Source organism: Bos mutus, chromosome 15 (assembly GCF_027580195.1).
Source record: "Bos mutus isolate GX-2022 chromosome 15, NWIPB_WYAK_1.1, whole genome shotgun sequence".
NCBI classification, from domain to species: Eukaryota; Metazoa; Chordata; class Mammalia; order Artiodactyla; family Bovidae; genus Bos; species Bos mutus.
Genome location: NC_091631.1, coordinates 20,192,491 through 20,211,530, shown reverse-complemented (window position 1 = coordinate 20,211,530; position 19,040 = coordinate 20,192,491). Strand labels below are relative to the sequence as shown.

The following is a 19,040-nucleotide window of genomic DNA, read 5'->3' as shown; positions in this document are numbered from 1 at the left end:
ATTTTCCAGGCAAGAAGACTGGAACGGATTGTCATTTCCTACTCCAGGGGATCTTCCCAGCCCAGAGATTGAACCCACCCATGTCTATTGGGTCTCCTTCATTGGCAGGCAGCTTCTTTAACTATTATGAGGACTAAAAAGGCTCTATTTGAAATAGGGGCTGGGAGCTAGTTCACTGTGTGAACACAAAGATGGGGTTCCCAATCATCTGAACCTTGGTATAGCTCAGGGGAGGAGGCTGAAGAAATCTGCAGATCTACTGATAGGACCAATGGATTTACAGAGACCCCTGGAACTACTGAGTGAAGGGGGAGCACAGAGTTCGATTTCTCAGAACTGAGCCAGCCACTTATTGCTTCTGTGACCGGATACTTACTGTGCACAGAGCACTAGATAGGAGCACCCAGCAACCTTGCAGGACAGCTCTGCGCTGGAATTGTGAGCTAGGCAGAGGTGACGGAAGCATTCCTGGATAGTGAAGGGTGAATATTCAAGAAGACTCAAGATGGGTTAAACTTCAGAAGGAGGAAAAAAGGAACTCAGAAGAAAGGCAACAAATTCAAGAAACAACAGTGACCATTTAAACTGACAAAATATCAATGTTATTGATATTAAAAAAAAATAACTTTTGATTCACTTGATTTTTTATTTTTGGTCCTATTTTTTGCTTCATTGATTTTTTTCTTTATTAATTCCCTTTTCTGCTTTTGTAGGGCATAACTGTCTTCCTTTTCTACAGTGAAAACTTAGATCATTGTTTTTAGACATTTTAATACAAATATTGTAATGCTACAGATTTCCTTCCAAGAATTGCCTTAGCTGGATCTACCAAATTTCATGTAGGGGAAATGTTTAAATTTTAAAAGCCACATTAAAAATATAAACAGACCTACAAACATAGAAATAGGTTATCAAAAGGGAAAGGGAGAGGGAAAAGTGTTAAATTAGAAGTATGGGATTAATAGGTATAAAATACATAAAACAGACAACAAGGATTTACTATATAACACAGTGCACTATATTCAGTATCCTATAATAATCTATAATAAAAATTGTCTGAAAAATAATAAATATATATAACTGAATTACTTTGCTGTACAGCTGAAACTAACACAATATTGTAATTGAACTATATGTCAATTAGAAAAAATTTAAGTAAAAAGCTGTGTTAAGGTATATTAAAAAGCAGAGACATTACTTTGCTGACAAAGGTCCATATAGTCAAAGGTATGGTTTTCCAGTAGTCATATATGGATGTGAGAGTTGGACCATAAAGAAGACTGAGCACCGAGGAATTGATGCTCTTGAACTGTGGTGTTGGAAAAGACTCTTGAGAGTTCCTTGGACAGCAAGGAGAGCCAACCAGTCCATCCTAAAGGAAATCAGTCCTGAATATTCATTGGAAGGACTAATGCTGAAGCTGAAACTTCAATACTTTGGCCACCTGATGCAAAGAACTGACTCATTGGAAAAGACCCTGATACTGGGAAAGATTGAAGGCAGGAGGAGAAGTGGATGACAGAGGATGAGATGGTTGGATGGCATCACCAACTCAATGGACATGAGTCTGAGCAATCTGCAGGAGTTGGTGATGGACAGCGAAGCCTGGTGTGCTGCAATCTATGGTGTAGCAGAGCCAGACACGACTGAGTGACTGAACTGAACTGAACTGAAGGTATATAGGATGAAATATAACCCTGAAACTATATGTCAGGGACTGTGAATTCAATTGAGTTAGTCTAAGCCAGTTGTTAGTGCCTTACAAGTAGTATGATGAAATCTTATTCTTAAAAACTCTCATGTTATATACATATGTGGATGGGTATGTATGTAACATTGAACTGTATTACAGAATGACTCTTTTAAACTATGGTCTGCTATCTCCCAGCTTTAGCCCAAAGAGGGGCATGTGTGTTAGATAAATTGAGGAGCAGGCTAGGACAAAAGGCCCCATCTGGATTCTCATTTGATATTCTGGGAGTGGTCTTTATTGAGACTGCCCTCTTCCCCAACCTTAGGTGGAAGTGGGTATGGAGTCACAGAGTAAATGAAGTGGAATAGTGTGTAAGAAGCAGAAAATAGGCTACAATCTAGCTTTTGTGAGCTGTTTTCAGTAGGGGTTTAGATAAGACCTACAAATTCTCACATGGCCCCAGACCAACCAAAAGGTAGCACAACTGTAAGCCAGAAGGGCCACAAATGTCCACAGTGACTACACTGCGGAGGCTGCAGGGTGACCTACTTAGGCCATAGGCAAGATGGAGAATGTGATAGAAACTCAGGGAAAGCCGAGCTAAAGCTAAAGCTTCCCGGGAGTACTCCCGACCCAACAAAGAGCAGCCAATAGTTTAGGACTTATATCTGCTTCAAACCTCAGTCACAGACAAGACCAGTGATACCTCAGCAGTGGGCACCACATGGCTCAAACAACCTCCCTCCCCGGCACTATCAGGACTCCAAAACATTAATATTTAGCTCACAAACTGTCTAAAAGAATTTAGAAAACTATATACCCCTCACTTAGAAAACTGTGCACCAACATTTTATGTCAACATTAAAATTTTTTTATCATTAGCTTAAAAACAGTGATGAAAGATGCATTTTCTGGCATGTTTTAAGTATTGGTATTACTAATTAGAACAGTTCAATTTTTCTTTTAAATCTGTCCAACAAGACTAAATACCAGAACAGTTTTATGTCAACCATTTTCTTTTTTTTAATTTATATTTATTTATTTTAATTGGAGGCTAATTACTTTACAATATTGTTTTGGTTTTGCCATACATCAACATGGGAAAGCTCTTCTCTGACAATCAAAAGGTTACCTGTACCCTTTTCTCATCAACTTTATATTTCTGTCCCTTTTCTTCCTTAACAGAAACACATTTATAACAAGGAAAGGTTCAGAACCCTACAAGAAGTTTATGGCACCAATATTTCAAAACAGCCCTCTGTTTGACGGCCTGGAAGTTTCTGCACTCTGGGATGAAGCACCACAATAGATTCAGGATAAGGGAAAGGTGTATTTGCCTAAAAATGATGGAAGATGTGAAAAGAGAAATGGCATGTACCTCCACTGCAGGCATGTTCTTAGGTAGGATCATTTTATTACAAAGTATATATGAAAGTTGAGAAGCTCGTCATTCATTCCTTAACCACCCCTTTTAGTCTATGCGTACCTGCAAAGGAACAACCCCAGTTACTTAACCTCTCTCCACCTCTATAAACCCAGAGGGAAGAAAATGAGCATCTGAGCCTCTTCATCCAAAAGGCTGGGCGTTACCTAAAAGAATTCGTTAAATTATTTGGGCTCAATCAAATTTAGTTTTTTGCTTTCTCTGACCACCATGAGTAGTACCTTGTGTGAAAGGTCAAATCAGATTTAAACAAAAATTTTTAAAAACTTTTTCCATACCTTGTCTAGGGTGAGTATAAACTTGCTTTCTTGAAACATGGGTAAACTCTAGCATATGGTTTTCAAACTAAGTGACTTTCATTCTCCACTCACAGTCCTCAACCACTCCAGGATCTCAGATGCTTCAAGCCTGAGGTTGAGGAAGGCTTTTGACCTCAGTCTTACAATCAAAATGGGCCCCAAATTTAACCTTTTTCCTTACTTTTCTTTTTTTTAAACATAAATTTATTTATTTTAATTTGAGATTAATTACTTTACAATATTGTATTGGTTTTGCCATACATCAACATGAAAAGATATACATACAAAAAGGTATCATGACATAATCAACCAAAGAAGACAGCTCAGATGTTATGAAACTTCTGTCCCATCACCAGACCAAGCTACCTATACAGATTATGAATTAATATTTTTATGAATCTTGTATTATAAAAATAGAACAATTATATCTTATTAGGGAGAAGTTGTTGATAGAGTTAATTTTAAGTGTAATTATGTAGAACTATATATTCAGTGGATTTAAAACCTTGTTTTGACATTTCTTAATTATTTAATATACTGTGGGCTTCAAAAAAATATGGACCACTCTCAACTTCTTATCTATACCCACTGTGAAGAGGCCTTATCTATACCCACTGCCCTTATTTCTTCAACATCAATTTTTTCTTTAATCCTGTTCTCTCCAAGGTTTCATCATCTTTCAAAGTCACCAATAACCTTTTTCATATCAATTATAACATGTGAAAATAATATCTTACTTCCAACTTCATCCTATTGCCTGAAAGAGTCTCTTTTTAAACCCTTCCCATATTTCAGTTAATGAAGCATAACTTACCTCTAAAGTAAAAGTGGAGTTCTATTCCCATTACAACTTTACCTCAATTGCCTTATCTATAACATTAATAATAAAATTATCACTTACACCTGCGTGCTAAGTCGCTTCAGTCGTGTCTGACTCTTTGCGACCCCATGGACTATAGCCCACCAAGCTCTGTTCGTAGGGTTCACCAGGCAAGAATACTGGAGTGAGTTGCCATTCCTTTCTCCAGCAGATCTTCCCCAACCAGGGGTCAAACCTACATCTCCTATGTCTCCTGCATTGGGAGGTGGGTTCATTACCACTAGCACCATCTGGGAAGCCCATCACTTTTATGCAACATCTAAAAAGAAAAAATCAAACTCATAGAATGGAAGTGTGGTTGCCAGGGATGGGGAAAATAGGGAGAGGTTGGTAAGAGGGTACAAACTTTCAGCAATAATGTGAATAAGGTCCAAGGATCTAATGCAAAACATGGTGAAATAGTTGAGAACACTGTATTATATAACTGAAATTTGCTAGAGTAGACCTTAAATGTTCTCACATATATACATATATATATATATGGTGCTGTACATGATAACTTAATGGTAAGAATTCTTTCACAATGAATACATGTATCAAATCAACACAATGTACACTTTAAATATCTTAAAATTTTGTCAGTCATACCTCAAGAAAGCACAAAAATTCATAATGAAGATGATGATGATGATAGCTAACAACTACTGACCACTTACTGTATCTTAGGAGCTGTGTTAAGAGTTTTATATACAATAACTATTTAATTCTCACAACAATAATATAGTATTAATTTATGTCACTCACTATTATCTATAAAATGGGAGGACTGAACTATATGACCTCCAAAGTTCATTTCAACCTTAATATGTTTTTATTGCAATTTTTTACTCTTCTTTTATTTAAGTTCCCATATAACATTTAATAGAATCTGTACCATATATTTTGAGCACTTAATTATGTACTTATTAACTATATTTCCTAATGGCTTCATGTGGGTATGTTTTATCTCCAAAACAAGAAAAGAAGCTTCCTAAGAGCAAGGGAACATTTCATGCAAAGATGGGCACAACAAAGGACAGAAATGATATGGATCTACCAGAAGCAGAAGATATTAAGAAGAAGTGGCAAGAATACACAGAAGAACTATACAAAAAAGATCTTCAAACCAGATAATCATGATGGTGTGATCACTCACCTAGAGCCAGACATCCTGGAATGTGAAGTCAAGTGGGCCTTAGAAAGCATCACTATGAACAAAGCTAGTGGAGGTGATGGAATTCCAGTTGAGCTATTTCAAATCCTGAAAGATGATGCTGTGAAAGTGCTGAACTCAATATGCCAGCAAATTTGGAAAACTCAACAGTGACCACAGGACTGGAAAAGGTCAGTTTAACTCCAATCCCAAAGAAAGGCAATGTCAAAGAATGCTCAAACTACCGCACAATTGCACTCATCTCACATGCTAGCAAAGTAATGCTCAAAATTCTCCAAGCCAGGCTTCAGCAATACATGAACCGTGAACTTTCAGATGTTCAAGCTGGATTTAGAAAAGGAAAACGAACCAGAGATCAAATTGCCAACATCCGCTGGATCATCAAAAAAGCAAAAGAGTTCCAGAAAAACATCTACTTCTGCTTTATTGACTATGCCAAAGCCTTTGACTGTGTGGATCACAACAACTGTGGAAAATTTTTTAAAAGATGGGAATATCAGACCACCTGACGTGCCTCCTGAAAAATCTGTATGCAGGTCAAGAAGCAACAGTTAGAACTGGACATGGAACAACAGAATGGTTCCAAATTGGGAAAGGAGTACATCAAGGCTATATACTGTCACCCTGCTTATTTAACTTATATGCAGTGTACAGCATGAGAAACGCTGGACTGGATGAAGCACAAGCTGAAATCAAGACTGCAGGGAGAAATATCAATAACCTCAGATATGCAGATGACATCACCCTTATGGCAGAAAGCAAAGAACCAAAGAGCCTCTTGATGAAAGTGTAAGAGGAGACTGAAAAAGCTGGCTTAAAACTCAACATTCAGTAAACTAAGATCATGGCATCTGTTCCATCACTTCATGGCAAACAGATGGGAAAACAATGGAAACAGTGAGAGATTTTATTTTGGGGGGCTCCAAAATCACTGCAGATGGTGATTGCAGCCATGAAATTAAAAGATGCTTGCTACTTGGAAGAAAAGCTATGACCTACCTAGATAACATATTAAAAAGCAGACACATTACTTTGCCAATAAAGGTCCATCTAGTCAAAGCTATGGCTTTTCCAGTAGTTATGTATGGATGTGAGATTTGGACTATAAAGAAAGGTAAGCGCTAGAGAATTGATTCTTTGAACTGTGATGTTGGAGAAGACTCTTGAGAGTCCCTTGGACTGCAAGGAGATCCAACCAGTCCGTCCTAAAGGAAATCAGTGCTGAATATTCATTGGAAGGACTGATGTTGAATCTGAAACTCCAATACTTTGGCCACCTGATGCAAAGAACCGACTCATTGGAAAAGACCCTGATGCTGGAAAAGATTGAAGGCAGGAGGAGAAGGGGATGACAGAGGATGAGGTGGTTGGACGGCATCACTGACTCAATGGACATGAGTTTCAGTAAGCTCCAGGAGTTGGTGATGGACAGGGAAGCCTGGCATGCTGTAGTCCATGTGGTCACAAAGAGTCGGACACGACTAGGAACTGAACTGAACTGTAGGGCAAGATCTGGGATAGTTTTCCTGTATCTTCAACACTGACTAACAGACTGAGCACATAAGTATTCAATACTTTATCATTTGAGTTTGCCTTCTTTGGCTCTCTATTTTTGAGGGGCAGGGGTGCATAGGGGAAGAAAGGTAATCTTTTCTCACCAAACAGGATTAATTCAGTGGCTGTCAGAATCATAAGGATCCTAAGAGACACTGAAAGCCCTAAAGATGTCCATCTGGTGGTTAGATGGTGAATAGACTGTGATCTAGGAGAGTGCGTGTGTGCGTGCGTGTGTGTGTGTGTGTGTTTCACAATTTTGTTTTGTGAAAACTTGATTACCTTGTCTACCTAATACTGAATTAAAACCAGATCATGTTAAAAGATTCTTTGTTATTTTGTTAGTCATGAAATATGGAAACCAATGTCAGAAGTATAATTAGGATATCTAGGGTGAATTTCTTCCTCCAACCACAGAACTGTCCAATAGAATTTTCAGTGAAGATGTCGTTATGGTAACATGAGGACAGGTGGCAGTACAGCTCTGGAAGATATAACTCACCTGTGGCTTGCAGAAGCCTGAACACTAGGACCCTTCGAGAGCCTTTTATTGATGCTATCACTCTGTTCTCTGATACTTTCAACATGTATTTCCTAGTGATATATATTACGTGTTGATGAATGGAGTCTTGCTCTATTCTTTTTCCATTCCTGATTGGCTTTGTTTAGGAACTTGAAATCCTTTTTAAATGTAACAGGATACTATTTTTTTTTTTTAGGAAATTATGTAAAACTGATTTTATGACAGAGTTAATGAGAAAATTTGACTGAAGAGAATAATAAATTCATGTTATACTCATTTTCAGCTGCTGTTACATGTATAAAATATAAACAAATAATGAATTATGTTATTTAAAAATCAGTAATATGTGTTAGGAATGAGGTTTATTCAAGCTACACTATTAACATCAGGTGAGAGAAAACCATTACATGTCTCTTAATAAAATAAAGCAAAGCAACTATTTCCAACATGCTTACACTTAAGAGTCTCCTTTTTATCAATCAGTAGTCAGACTTAATAATCAAAGACTTAAACTATCAATCACTCACAACATTGATGGGTTTTAATAGAAAATAGGAAATACTAGTCAATCCTTAAGATAGTTGGTTTTCCTCTCCCCTAAGAATATGCCTTAGTTCTTCAAGGAAAAAGAATTCATATTCTTGTCCATTCACACAAACCTCTCAGTGAGCATTATTGTTCCAGGAGGAGGGGGTGGCAGGCAGGCGGCCCAGGATGCTAACGGAACAGATAGGATGTCAGGTGAAGATAGAATGCTGTGCCCTCTCTAACCAGCTGAAGACTCGGCATGATTGTTTTCTTACAAATAATACCTGTGGGTGTTGAAACTGTTCAGGGAATCTATCAAACACACTCTTCCACTTTGCTGCTGTAACTCTGTAAAATTTATTCTCATTTCAAAAGAGTCATAGGCAGTAATACCTGTAGGTGGTTGAGTAATTTAAAGAAAATTTGGCAGGTTTCCTCTCACTTAATTTACCAGAACAATGCTATTATTTGGAGGTTTTAAGATGCAATATTTTCTATTCAGTATGAGTAAAATCCCAAAATAGAGTTCATCATAAGGAGTTGGTTTTAACTTAAATATAAGTAGAGAAAATTAAATATTAGGATGTTTGAGGATAAAACTTTCATCATAAAAGGGAAATAAATTAATGTTACAATCACTTTTATTTTTTACAATTCTAGAAGTCAACCATACATAGATACATGAGAACAGAAAATATCTAAATAGTATAATATCTAAAAAATGCAGTAATAATATATTAATGTCAAATTACTTTCCTCATGGAAATCTGATGGTCGAGGTCAATAAGCTTATACAAGTTATCTATACAAATTAAAAAATAGATAAATGGGAGAATAATTTTTCCAGATTAACTTCCCTTATTAAGTCATCAATACTATATTGAAAATGAAAGTGAAAGTCGCTCCGTCGTGTCTGACTCTTTGCAACCCAGGCCAGAATACTGGAGTGGGTAGCCTTTCCCTTCTCCAGAGGATCTTCCCAACCCAGGAACTGAACTGGGGTCTCCTGCACTGCAGGCAGATTCTTTACCAATTGAGCTATCAGGGAAGCCTTTTAATACTATATTAAGTTTATACTAAGCATCATAAGCACTTAAATGCAGACTCAAAAAATGTTTCTGTTATGAAGCAGGCATTCTCAGTAACCAGTTTAGAGGGAGAAAATCTCAGTAATGCTTAGGTGAAAAATGTATTTTTCAAATTAGCTCATTCAAAAAATATTATAAAATTAAATAATTTTTTAATTAATAAGAAAAATAAAGTGATAACTAATACTTTTTAAAGTGCTTATTTAAAGATGAAGACATATTTTAAACAATCCCCAAATGAAACTTACAGTTAATTAAAATGTTCAAGCAGGTAAGTTTATTTTCTTATACAGTTTTTTAATATAGTTATGTTAAATTCCAATTTTAACTAAGTTGGGTCTCAATTTTTTAAGGAGTGTTTACTGTTAATAAAGATAATATTTTTAATTGAAAGGTACTCAACTGAGATGTCAATAAAGTTGCTTTCACATAATTGAATTATCTTATAAAAGGAAAAATCTTTAATTTTTTCCAAAGAAAATTATTTAATATAGAGTTTTCACAGTAAAAAAAAAAAAGTTCAATTTTGAGCCACAGATATGTATTTGACATTTGGTAGTATAATTCTAAGACAATTAGAGAAAAATATAGATTTGAAAAAAATTTTCCTGAACTGAACAGTTTTCGGGGGAATCAAATGAAATGTTTCATGAAAATAAATGTGTCACGGATAAAGGATGAAAAAAAAGGATTCACTATCCTTTCTTGATTTATGCTATTGTCAGTCCCCACCCTCTCTGCAATAATTACCTGCGCACAAACTCTAGATGGCAATATTGCACCTACTGTACTTCCAAGAACATTGTCACCGTCGGTCCCCACATACTTTCTTTATCAACATTTTATGTGCCATGGATCTATAGCCGCTTATTATAAGTGTAATGAAGCAGAAGTTATTGAAGCATTTTATTGATTGCTCAGATCACAAGTTTACTGCCATACTGAATTGGCACCTTACTTGCTGAAGCAAACTGCTGACACCTTTTTTAAAAAGTGACAACTACATCTATTTCATGACCAGAAATCCATTTTCATCTCTATCAAGACAAGAATGCAATTTTCACTTCATTTAACTGATGTTAGGCCTGCTCAAAGCATGACACTTAGAAAAAGACACACATTTAAGGTTCTTAAAATACTTCAAGTAACTAGAATGCAGCTTGGTTTCAGGGGGGAAAAATCAACACTCACATCTGCAGACAAGCTAGTAGTCTAAAAGTTACCTATCAGAACCCTCAGCAGCAGTTCTCATTTTGAAACATTTATGACGTTATTTTAATGTTTTTAATAGTAAATTTGTTCATATATTATAGACTTTGTTCCACGGTTTCAAAGGACATCAAGAAGTTCAAAACTGAAATATCTGGGGTATTGCTCTAGGCAATGTAAATCAAGAAAAGAGCTCAGTTTTTAATATATAGATAAATGGAGATCTAATGTACTATGGTTAACAATATTGTACTATATATTGAAAAGTTGCTAAGAGAGTAGATATTGAATGTTCTCACCACACACACACAAATATGTTAATTATGTGAAGTGGGAGAGGTGTTAACTAATCCGACTGTGGTGATCGTTTCACTATATATATAAGTGTATAAAATCATCACATTGTATACCTGAAACTTATACAATGTTAGATGTCAATTATCTCTCAATAAAACTAGGGAAAAAAAGTAGCTGGTATACTAAGAAAAAAAGTATATATAGAAAATTAAATAGGAATAGTTTTTCCTTCAATAATGTTAGGACCAATAAATGACTTTAATTAACCTACAACACAGATCTGAAAAGACAAACTCTCAACACTTCTTTTACGGGAAATTAAAAGATTCCTTAAAGATACTTTTTGCAATAAACAAAATCAGCACTAATGCAATTCAAGCATGTTTTGAACTGAATCTTTTCTGAATAGAATTGCAGTCTTATTATTATTGCTTTTATATCTAAGTATCAAACTTACTGAAATGCGTGGGTAAAGTGAACCAACATTAACCTGGGAATTTTTTTAACAAATGTAAGTGCTCTGGTAGAAGTTAGTGTAATGTAACAATAAAATACATTTCAGTTTTAAACTACAAAACCAATATATGCTGATGTTGGATGGTCATTTCCTCATCTAATTATATGTCCACAAAATAAAGTTACAGTACAGCTCCAGTTTAAAAAATAAAACCTAATTTTTGAAGTAGAAATTTAGTGTCTAAGATTTTTAAACCTAACATATCAAACATGGCACATTAGAATATAACAGCATTCAAAAAAGTACTTAGCTTAAATTAATAAACAAAAAGGACCATATACACACACACAAAAAAAATCATTCAGGCAGAAAATTACAGTTTTCAACAAACTTCATTAAGCAATGATCTATTAAAAATGGCCCAACTATATATTTTCAAATTAAAATTATAGAAATAAAACATTTCCTTGCAATTTCAGATATAAATAATAAAAATTGCCATTTTTTCAATATGCTGCCAAAGTTACACATATCTCAAATTTTAAGAAACACTTGAGGATTTTTTTTCTGTTTATCTATTTTTATGAAGCTATCAAACAAGCTAAAACTCAATTTCAAAGTTGATCATTTCTTTCCAAAGTGCTGAAAATAAGTAGTACTAAACATTCCTTCAAATTTCATGTCTTAACTACCACAGGGACTATGATTTTCTTCACAATTAAGATGTTGGTTGTTAAGGTATTATAGTTAGGTACTCATTTCCTTTGTGTTTCTCTCAATTTCAGAAATGACTATACAACTTGTAACACCTGTTAAACTACACTGTGAGTCACTTTAAATGATTAAAACTATGTTTATGAGCTCCTTTAAAAACTGTATTTTAAAAGAAGTGTGCTATCCATCCATGATGTAAAAGTCTCCAGGAATTTTATTGCTTGGGGGAAAAAAAAATCAAAGGAGTATCAAAAGTGGGAAGACATTTCCAGAAATATACATTTCTCAAAAATCACATTCATACCTAAGATCAACCAATCCAAATCATTATTTATATAGCCTCCTGGCTCAGTTCCATGGACTTTTTTAGACCTCGACTGCTGCTGAACAGACTGACATATATTTTGTTTACTGACAGCGACTAAAAGCTCTATGGAGGATCATAAATAAAGAAGATCATGTTTAAAAATCACTAATATCATTTTAAAAGGTAGTGCAGGCTTGTGTTTTGGCCTCTGTTTAGCTGTGTTAGGCCTATGAGTGACAGCTTCCCTGCTTGAAGCACACAGAAAGCACAGCCTTCCTCATTCACTGACAGGACTGTGGCCTTTTCACACGTTCCTTCCACAGCAGTGTTTGTCCCCAAACACTGGAACTCCACACAATGGCATTCCTACTTCAACACCCCCACCAACAGCACCACTACATAACAAGAATGCTAATGAGATGGAACGGGCCCTGTCGCTGAAAGTGTTAACTGCATTTCATAGGAAAGCGTTTAGGCTACTTCAAAGATTACCAATTAAATAGATTCTGCTTAGCTCTGAGCAATTTCTAAAGTGTTTCCACTTTTAAGGAAATAAATGTGATAAATGTAAGACTAAGTGACTTTATGCTGCCCTAACTATAATATCTCAGTTTATGTACTCAAATCAGTATATTTTTAAGACCATACTAATGTAGTGAGCTTAATTCAGTTGCATGCTTGTAATACCCAAGTTAAAGTTAAAAACTGAAAAGTGAATAAGTTCGTAAACATAAAACCAGTAGCTCTGACTTTTCTTTTAAAGCTATCTGTATTATCACAACTTATTTAAAATAAATTTCCTTGGGGAATTCCAAAACATCTATTTAACATCTACAATCTTTTGACGGAATCCTGGCACAACAATGTCGTTGTTTTTATATATGATCTCAGAAGAGGAATAAATGGAAATGATATCAAGAGGTCATATAATTCTATAATTTATAAGCTTAGGTTTGTTAAGGAAATAGGAATTAAGCATCCATCTCCATTTTACCAAACACAATCTTATATAAAACTAAATAAAAAGGTCTATCTCAAATGTCAAATGAAGTAAATGCAGTTCAGATAAAGTTCACTAATGCTAAGAGGGATATTTGCTAAGAAATCTTAAAAATAAAGCTATTGCCAGGCTTAAAACATAACCACTGATGACATGATAATGATACCACTATAGTGACTTTTATGAGCATTACAGATAATTCTAAATTAAGTCATAAATTGTATATATACAATAAAACTTAACCAAGTATCATATCAAAACTTGAGTGAAAGCATTAAAATTTGAGTGAAAAACTTTAAGTTTTTACAACTGAACAAAGTAAAAAGGTTTAGTTGGAAATGGCAAAGAGCCTAGATTTTTAAAATATTCCTAAATTTGGCATAATGTTGAAAGTCATAATGTTGATGATATAAACAATTTCAAGTGATCAGACATTTAGAGGTGCTAAAAATGTTAATTTTTTCACATTTACATTTAATATTTATTTTAATAAAATGTATTTTTCACCAATCTTGAATCACAAAAAAATTTTCAAAATCAAACAGTAATTCTTAAAGCATTATTTTCTCACAATACTAAGACCTCTTCAATCCAGTACAACTGTTCATATCTATTTAAATTTTAAATGTTTAGAACAATGGAAGAAAAAACATGCCACAACTACTTTCTGAGCTTTTTCTTATCTCTAACATCCTCACTTTTAATAAAACTTAGAAAATGTTCAAGTTTCTTTCGATTTGATTTAAATGGTGCTTTTATGGCACTGGAGAATTGTCTCATGCTTTCTTAACATTAAATAATTTTAAACTGTCAGTAGGATCAAGCTGTTTAATAACAAATACATGATTGTAATTAAATTGGTGGTTATTGTATATTATTGTATCTTAAAAAATGAAATAATATTTCTGTTAAAATAATTTAGTTTTAAAAAATATATTTTATATCAGTTTTTATATATGATATTAGCTTAATAAAGAATGTTAAAAAATAAGTTTGTATTTTTATTTTTTATATTCTTATTGTAAACAGCTTTATCTATGATAATTATTAATACCCTTTCTGGATACACTGACATTAATTAACTAGGAAACCAATCATGTTTTGAGAATGCAAGTTTCTCACGGGAAGATGTCTCTTGCTAGTTCTGGATACCTTAGTTCAAGAATTTCTTCCAGTCAATACAAGCTGTTCTTCCCCTAACCAGACAGCAGGAGGTGCTGTGTGAACACTAAGACCGACTACCATTCCCACCTCCCCTCCCCCTGCATACAGAGAATAATAGCATGATGCCTTCAAAATATTCATTTTTTAGCAGCCTGTGGTCTGAGATAATGTGCCCAGTTCTAAACTGGAAACTCCCAGTTAGAAGTGTAAACCCTATCCCTTATTTAATGTGGTAAAATGCGTGCCTAATTTTTTAAGACCAAGTGCAAAGAAGATTCAAAAATTATGTCAAATTGAGTTTTATTTTATAAACAGCACAAATCATTCAGCTCTACAATAGAATTCTACTTTAAGATAAATCAAAGTCTTTCTAAGTAGTTTCAAAAATTTCAAAGTTTTCATACACATACCCCTTCTCCCATCACACATCCACACACACACACACACACATCCACACACACTCTCTCTCTCAATCTATATCTTTCTCTTTCTGTTTCACAATTATGAAATAGATATTTAGAAATTAAACGAAAATCTCTAGTTTAAACTACTTCAAATACATTATTTCTATACTTTCAGGTCTGGAAATATACAAGTGAAATAAGTACAAATGAAGTAAGTTACTCAACATGAAGTTAATTTCCAATTTCATCTCCCAGAATATGACTGGTTATGTTTTAGCCCATCTTCTACAACATTAAGTATGATTTCATACTGGAAAAAACAGAAGGGGGGTCATTTAAAACTTCAAATTCTATAGGAGCTATTCACTTTCTTATTTAAAGTAACTGTCTATAGAATTTCCACATAAGGAGTTGCTTTCGTTTTGCGCAGTATGCAGCAAGGAAAGATGACACATATGACATCCCACACCAAAAGATAGATACAATTAGCCCCGTTATTGTTGTCTTTGAGATTACAGAAGAAGCATTTTGGCTCCCTAATGGGCACTACGCTCATGAAATACATGTCACAGTTCTTTTATGACATGATGCCAATCATTGCCTCTATACAACCAAGTACATTTTAAATCATACAATAAAGCAGTTTTTCAAGAGGGATGACTCACCTGTTTAGAATATTTTTTTGCAGATTTTAATCGTTGGTACAAGGCCAAAAGAACTCCTTGGATGTACATCTTAGCTCCTGAGGGGCTGAAACCTTCTCCCTTAGAGACCCAAACTGGTCCCCGTAAAGGTGTGATGGAATTTTGCAGGCATTTTTCAAGCAGAGGAACTATACGAGAAAATAAGGGAAAATAAATTCTTTTGACCCAAACGAAATACACTGCCTGGAACACAGCCCCAATGCCAGAGCTAACTCTTAACATCTATTATTTATACCTGACCTGGGTTAAGTCTTAGAGAGGCAATTCCTGCATTACTAGTGGCCACCATGAAGGATGTATTTATATTGAGACAGCCCCCCATGCAAGACTCATAAGCTTTGTGAGCACACCTGAATAGTTCTGAAGTGTGCCTAACTAGCTGCACAGTGTCATGGTGTGCACTGATTGCCTTATCTTCTCATTTATCACAGATGAGTTGGAACCAACCTTGCTGAAATCTACTTGCATTGTCCTGATAAAATTGTACGATCCATGTTGTTTCGGTATATAGCTTCCCAGAGAGGAGTCTATATAACTAAAACATCACATCTGGGAATTATTCATAAAATATAATCCACACCTTGATAAACCATCCTATTCAAGTCTTTTCACTGCCATCGCTTAAATAACCCATAAAACAAAGTGGTGAGGCTGTTTAAAAATAAGAGGGAGAATCTTAAGCAAGCATTTTATCATACATACCTTTTGTTTTTAAGCTTCTGGGACATAAGCTGGTCAAAGATTTAGGGATGCTATTCCAGTACACGGTTTGTAAACAGATAGAAGATATTTACTTGTGGGCCTGTATTACAACATCCATATGGACTTGACAGACATGTTTATACATTTTTTCACCCAATTAGCTTATAAAATCTTTCTAGTGTAAAATAGGCAAATAACATGGCAGCTAGCTAACATTTTTCAAGATTTAATTTCCCACTGAAATGCCAGAAATAAAGAAACTTTAAAAATCTTAGGCACACTTGAGAATCCAGAAAGATGAAAGGATATCATTTTTTTAACTTTGTCTTTAAGTGTATACATGTGACATTACATAAACATACAAAATAACTATATGGCTTGGCGACCTTCTTCTAATACATACTTCTACTGGAAAAGAAATTGGATAGATCACCAGCAAAGAAAATAGGTCCGTGCCATTGGTTATGTTATATGTTGCATATTTTATGCAGAGAGGCCTAGCATAGCAATCTGGAAATTGAATTACAATTAGGTTCAGCTGAGCTGCAGAGTGGCTGAGTTATGCAAATGGCCTTTGCTACTGGTATTCTGCTGATTTTTGCTCTTAGTAAAAAAGTTATGCTTTTTATGGCACTAAGTTCTGCAGCTCTCTACCAAAGTGCAATTTAAATTATTTCTAACATATTCATCACTAAAGGAAATGTTGTAAATAGAGTTTAAGATTTTCTAAGATTACGATAAATAAAGTTAAAAAGAAATCATGATCCAATGATTATTTAGAATCTTTAGATGTGTGCATGAAATTCACTCACCAGCCTGAGAAACTAATTCCTGAAATTCACATATCAAAACTATTATCCTCCTGAAGCAATTGCTCTTCTCCATAAGTTTGATCACAACAGTTATCTCAAACTTTAAAAGAAATATATTAGGTCATATGTATTACTAAAGAAATAAAAAGAGAAGTAAACTTATTTTTAGAATTGCAACTCTTCAATTTGGCTTATAATTTTTCCTAAAGAAACCCAGTTTAAGAATCATCAAAGCTTTCAGTTAGCTACAAATTCATATATTACTATGTGTTGAATTTTAATTTGTAAACTTTTAATTGACGCACCCATTCAACCTAGTACAGTTTTTGTACATGGAAAGGCATTACATAAATAGCTGTTAAATTGAAAAACAATTTTAAGTAATCCAAAAAGCAAATAAGAAACTTGAACGATTTACATCCAAGATTTAATCTTCGATGTAAATCTAAGAACACTTTATCAAATTCTCTAGTCTTTATAGCTTTATTCATCCATGCTTTTCCCAAAGTAACTTTCAAATTCTTTATGTCAGCCCAAAGGATTCCAAAGAAGAATTTAATATATTTTCTAACACAAAACTTTATACATTTTTTTTCAGGGTTTGTACCTTCCATAAGAATTTAAGAAAAAAAGTACAGCTTATGAAAAAATACAAATTATATCAAAATGTAAGCAGTGTCAGAGTTGATATAGGATGGAAAAGCGCTCCCATGCTCCACATGATTTATGTAATTAAGAATACTATGGAAACCAGAAATAGCAAAGCAAAGAAAGCAGTATTCACAAGCAGGTTTTATAAGGGACTTCAGAATCTGCTCTGAACTTGTTGAATAATCTGTTCAGTATTCCAGAATCTCCCTGCTGGAAGCAGGGTCCTCATTATAACCACAAGAGCGCTAATAAAGGTTAGCCTCTGAACTGAGGATTAGAAGGCTCTTTCTTTTTGGAAGCTGCAAACTAGTAACTTTGATGATCTTCTTGAAAAGGAAGACAAAGCACACTCCAAGAACAAACAATGTTTCCACTAACTAGGAAGGTACAGAAAACATAAGAAAATGATATGTCTAAGCACTTAGAAAGGAAGTATAAATAAGCCTAATATATTGGAAAAATAAAACTTATTAATCAGTTCAAATAAAAGAACTCTCCCTAAAAAGAAGACTTGGCCTAAGATGATAGTTTTGAAATATAATAGAATAATTAATTTTTTAAGAAAGAGAAAGTTGACTTTTCAACCCCAACCATAGATTTTAATGAGAATTATTTATTATGTATTTTAGTGGATATTCATAATAGTCTATACCAAAAACTCATATCTGTTCTTAACCAATGGTTTTAACTCTTTTATGTTCAGTTCTTCCTTCTCTGTTTCTGAAGCAAAACTTCATTCTATTAAAGAGGACTATTGCATATAGATGTGCAGGAAATAAGGGCACTGATTTAGAAAGGACAATAGACACTTTTCAACATTGGAAAGAGCATAATCCTACATGTTGCTATGAGCTAGCAAAGCCCATTATAGATACTCAATGAAAAAATATGTCTTTCCCAGGAATGAACTCTGGGATATTATTTTGTATGTAAACCATGAGTTTCTCTTTCAAATTCTACTCAGAAATATGACCTCATTCAAGAAGGTAGCTGGCTCATATTATCCTGTATTTCTTTAATATATATTTGTGTGCATAGCAAGAAATGAATAACATAGCATTTCTTCTTACATTTGAGGCCTTTATTACAAGTGTTCAACCTCTTTGCTCCTTTACAGAATCTTGCTTTCCTGTAATTTCAATAATTCTGTTAAACAAGTCCTCAACATTTTTATTAGATACATGATTTGGAAATTAATCATTCCTTAAATCTATCAATAAGTATAATCAGTCAAATGTGATCATTCAGTTGGGATCATTTCCATCACTGTAAAGGTGAAGTTATATGGATGATTTTTATCCATTTTATTTATTCTCAAGTCAGGACTATAGGAAAATTGAAATTAATCCAATTTCAATAGGTGTGGAGTTGAAGATGTTGGGTAAATAGATCATGTGGTCAAAAGGAGTAACTTCACTGCTCACAGCAAGTACTAAGTATTATGAGTAAATGGATCA

General features: G+C 34.3%; 1 protein-coding gene across 5 annotated transcripts in view; it reads right to left on the bottom strand.

Moving 5' to 3' along the window:
- Nucleotides 1-19,040, bottom strand: part of DCDC1 (doublecortin domain containing 1) — a 473,661-nt gene that overhangs the window by 346,877 nt on the left and 107,744 nt on the right. For all 5 annotated transcript variants that reach the window (XM_070383604.1, XM_070383606.1, XM_070383608.1 and 2 more), the window contains one exon: nt 15,380-15,546. In XM_070383604.1, coding sequence (XP_070239705.1) covers nt 15,380-15,546 — 167 coding nt within the window. The remainder of the gene's footprint in view (nt 1-15,379; nt 15,547-19,040) is intronic.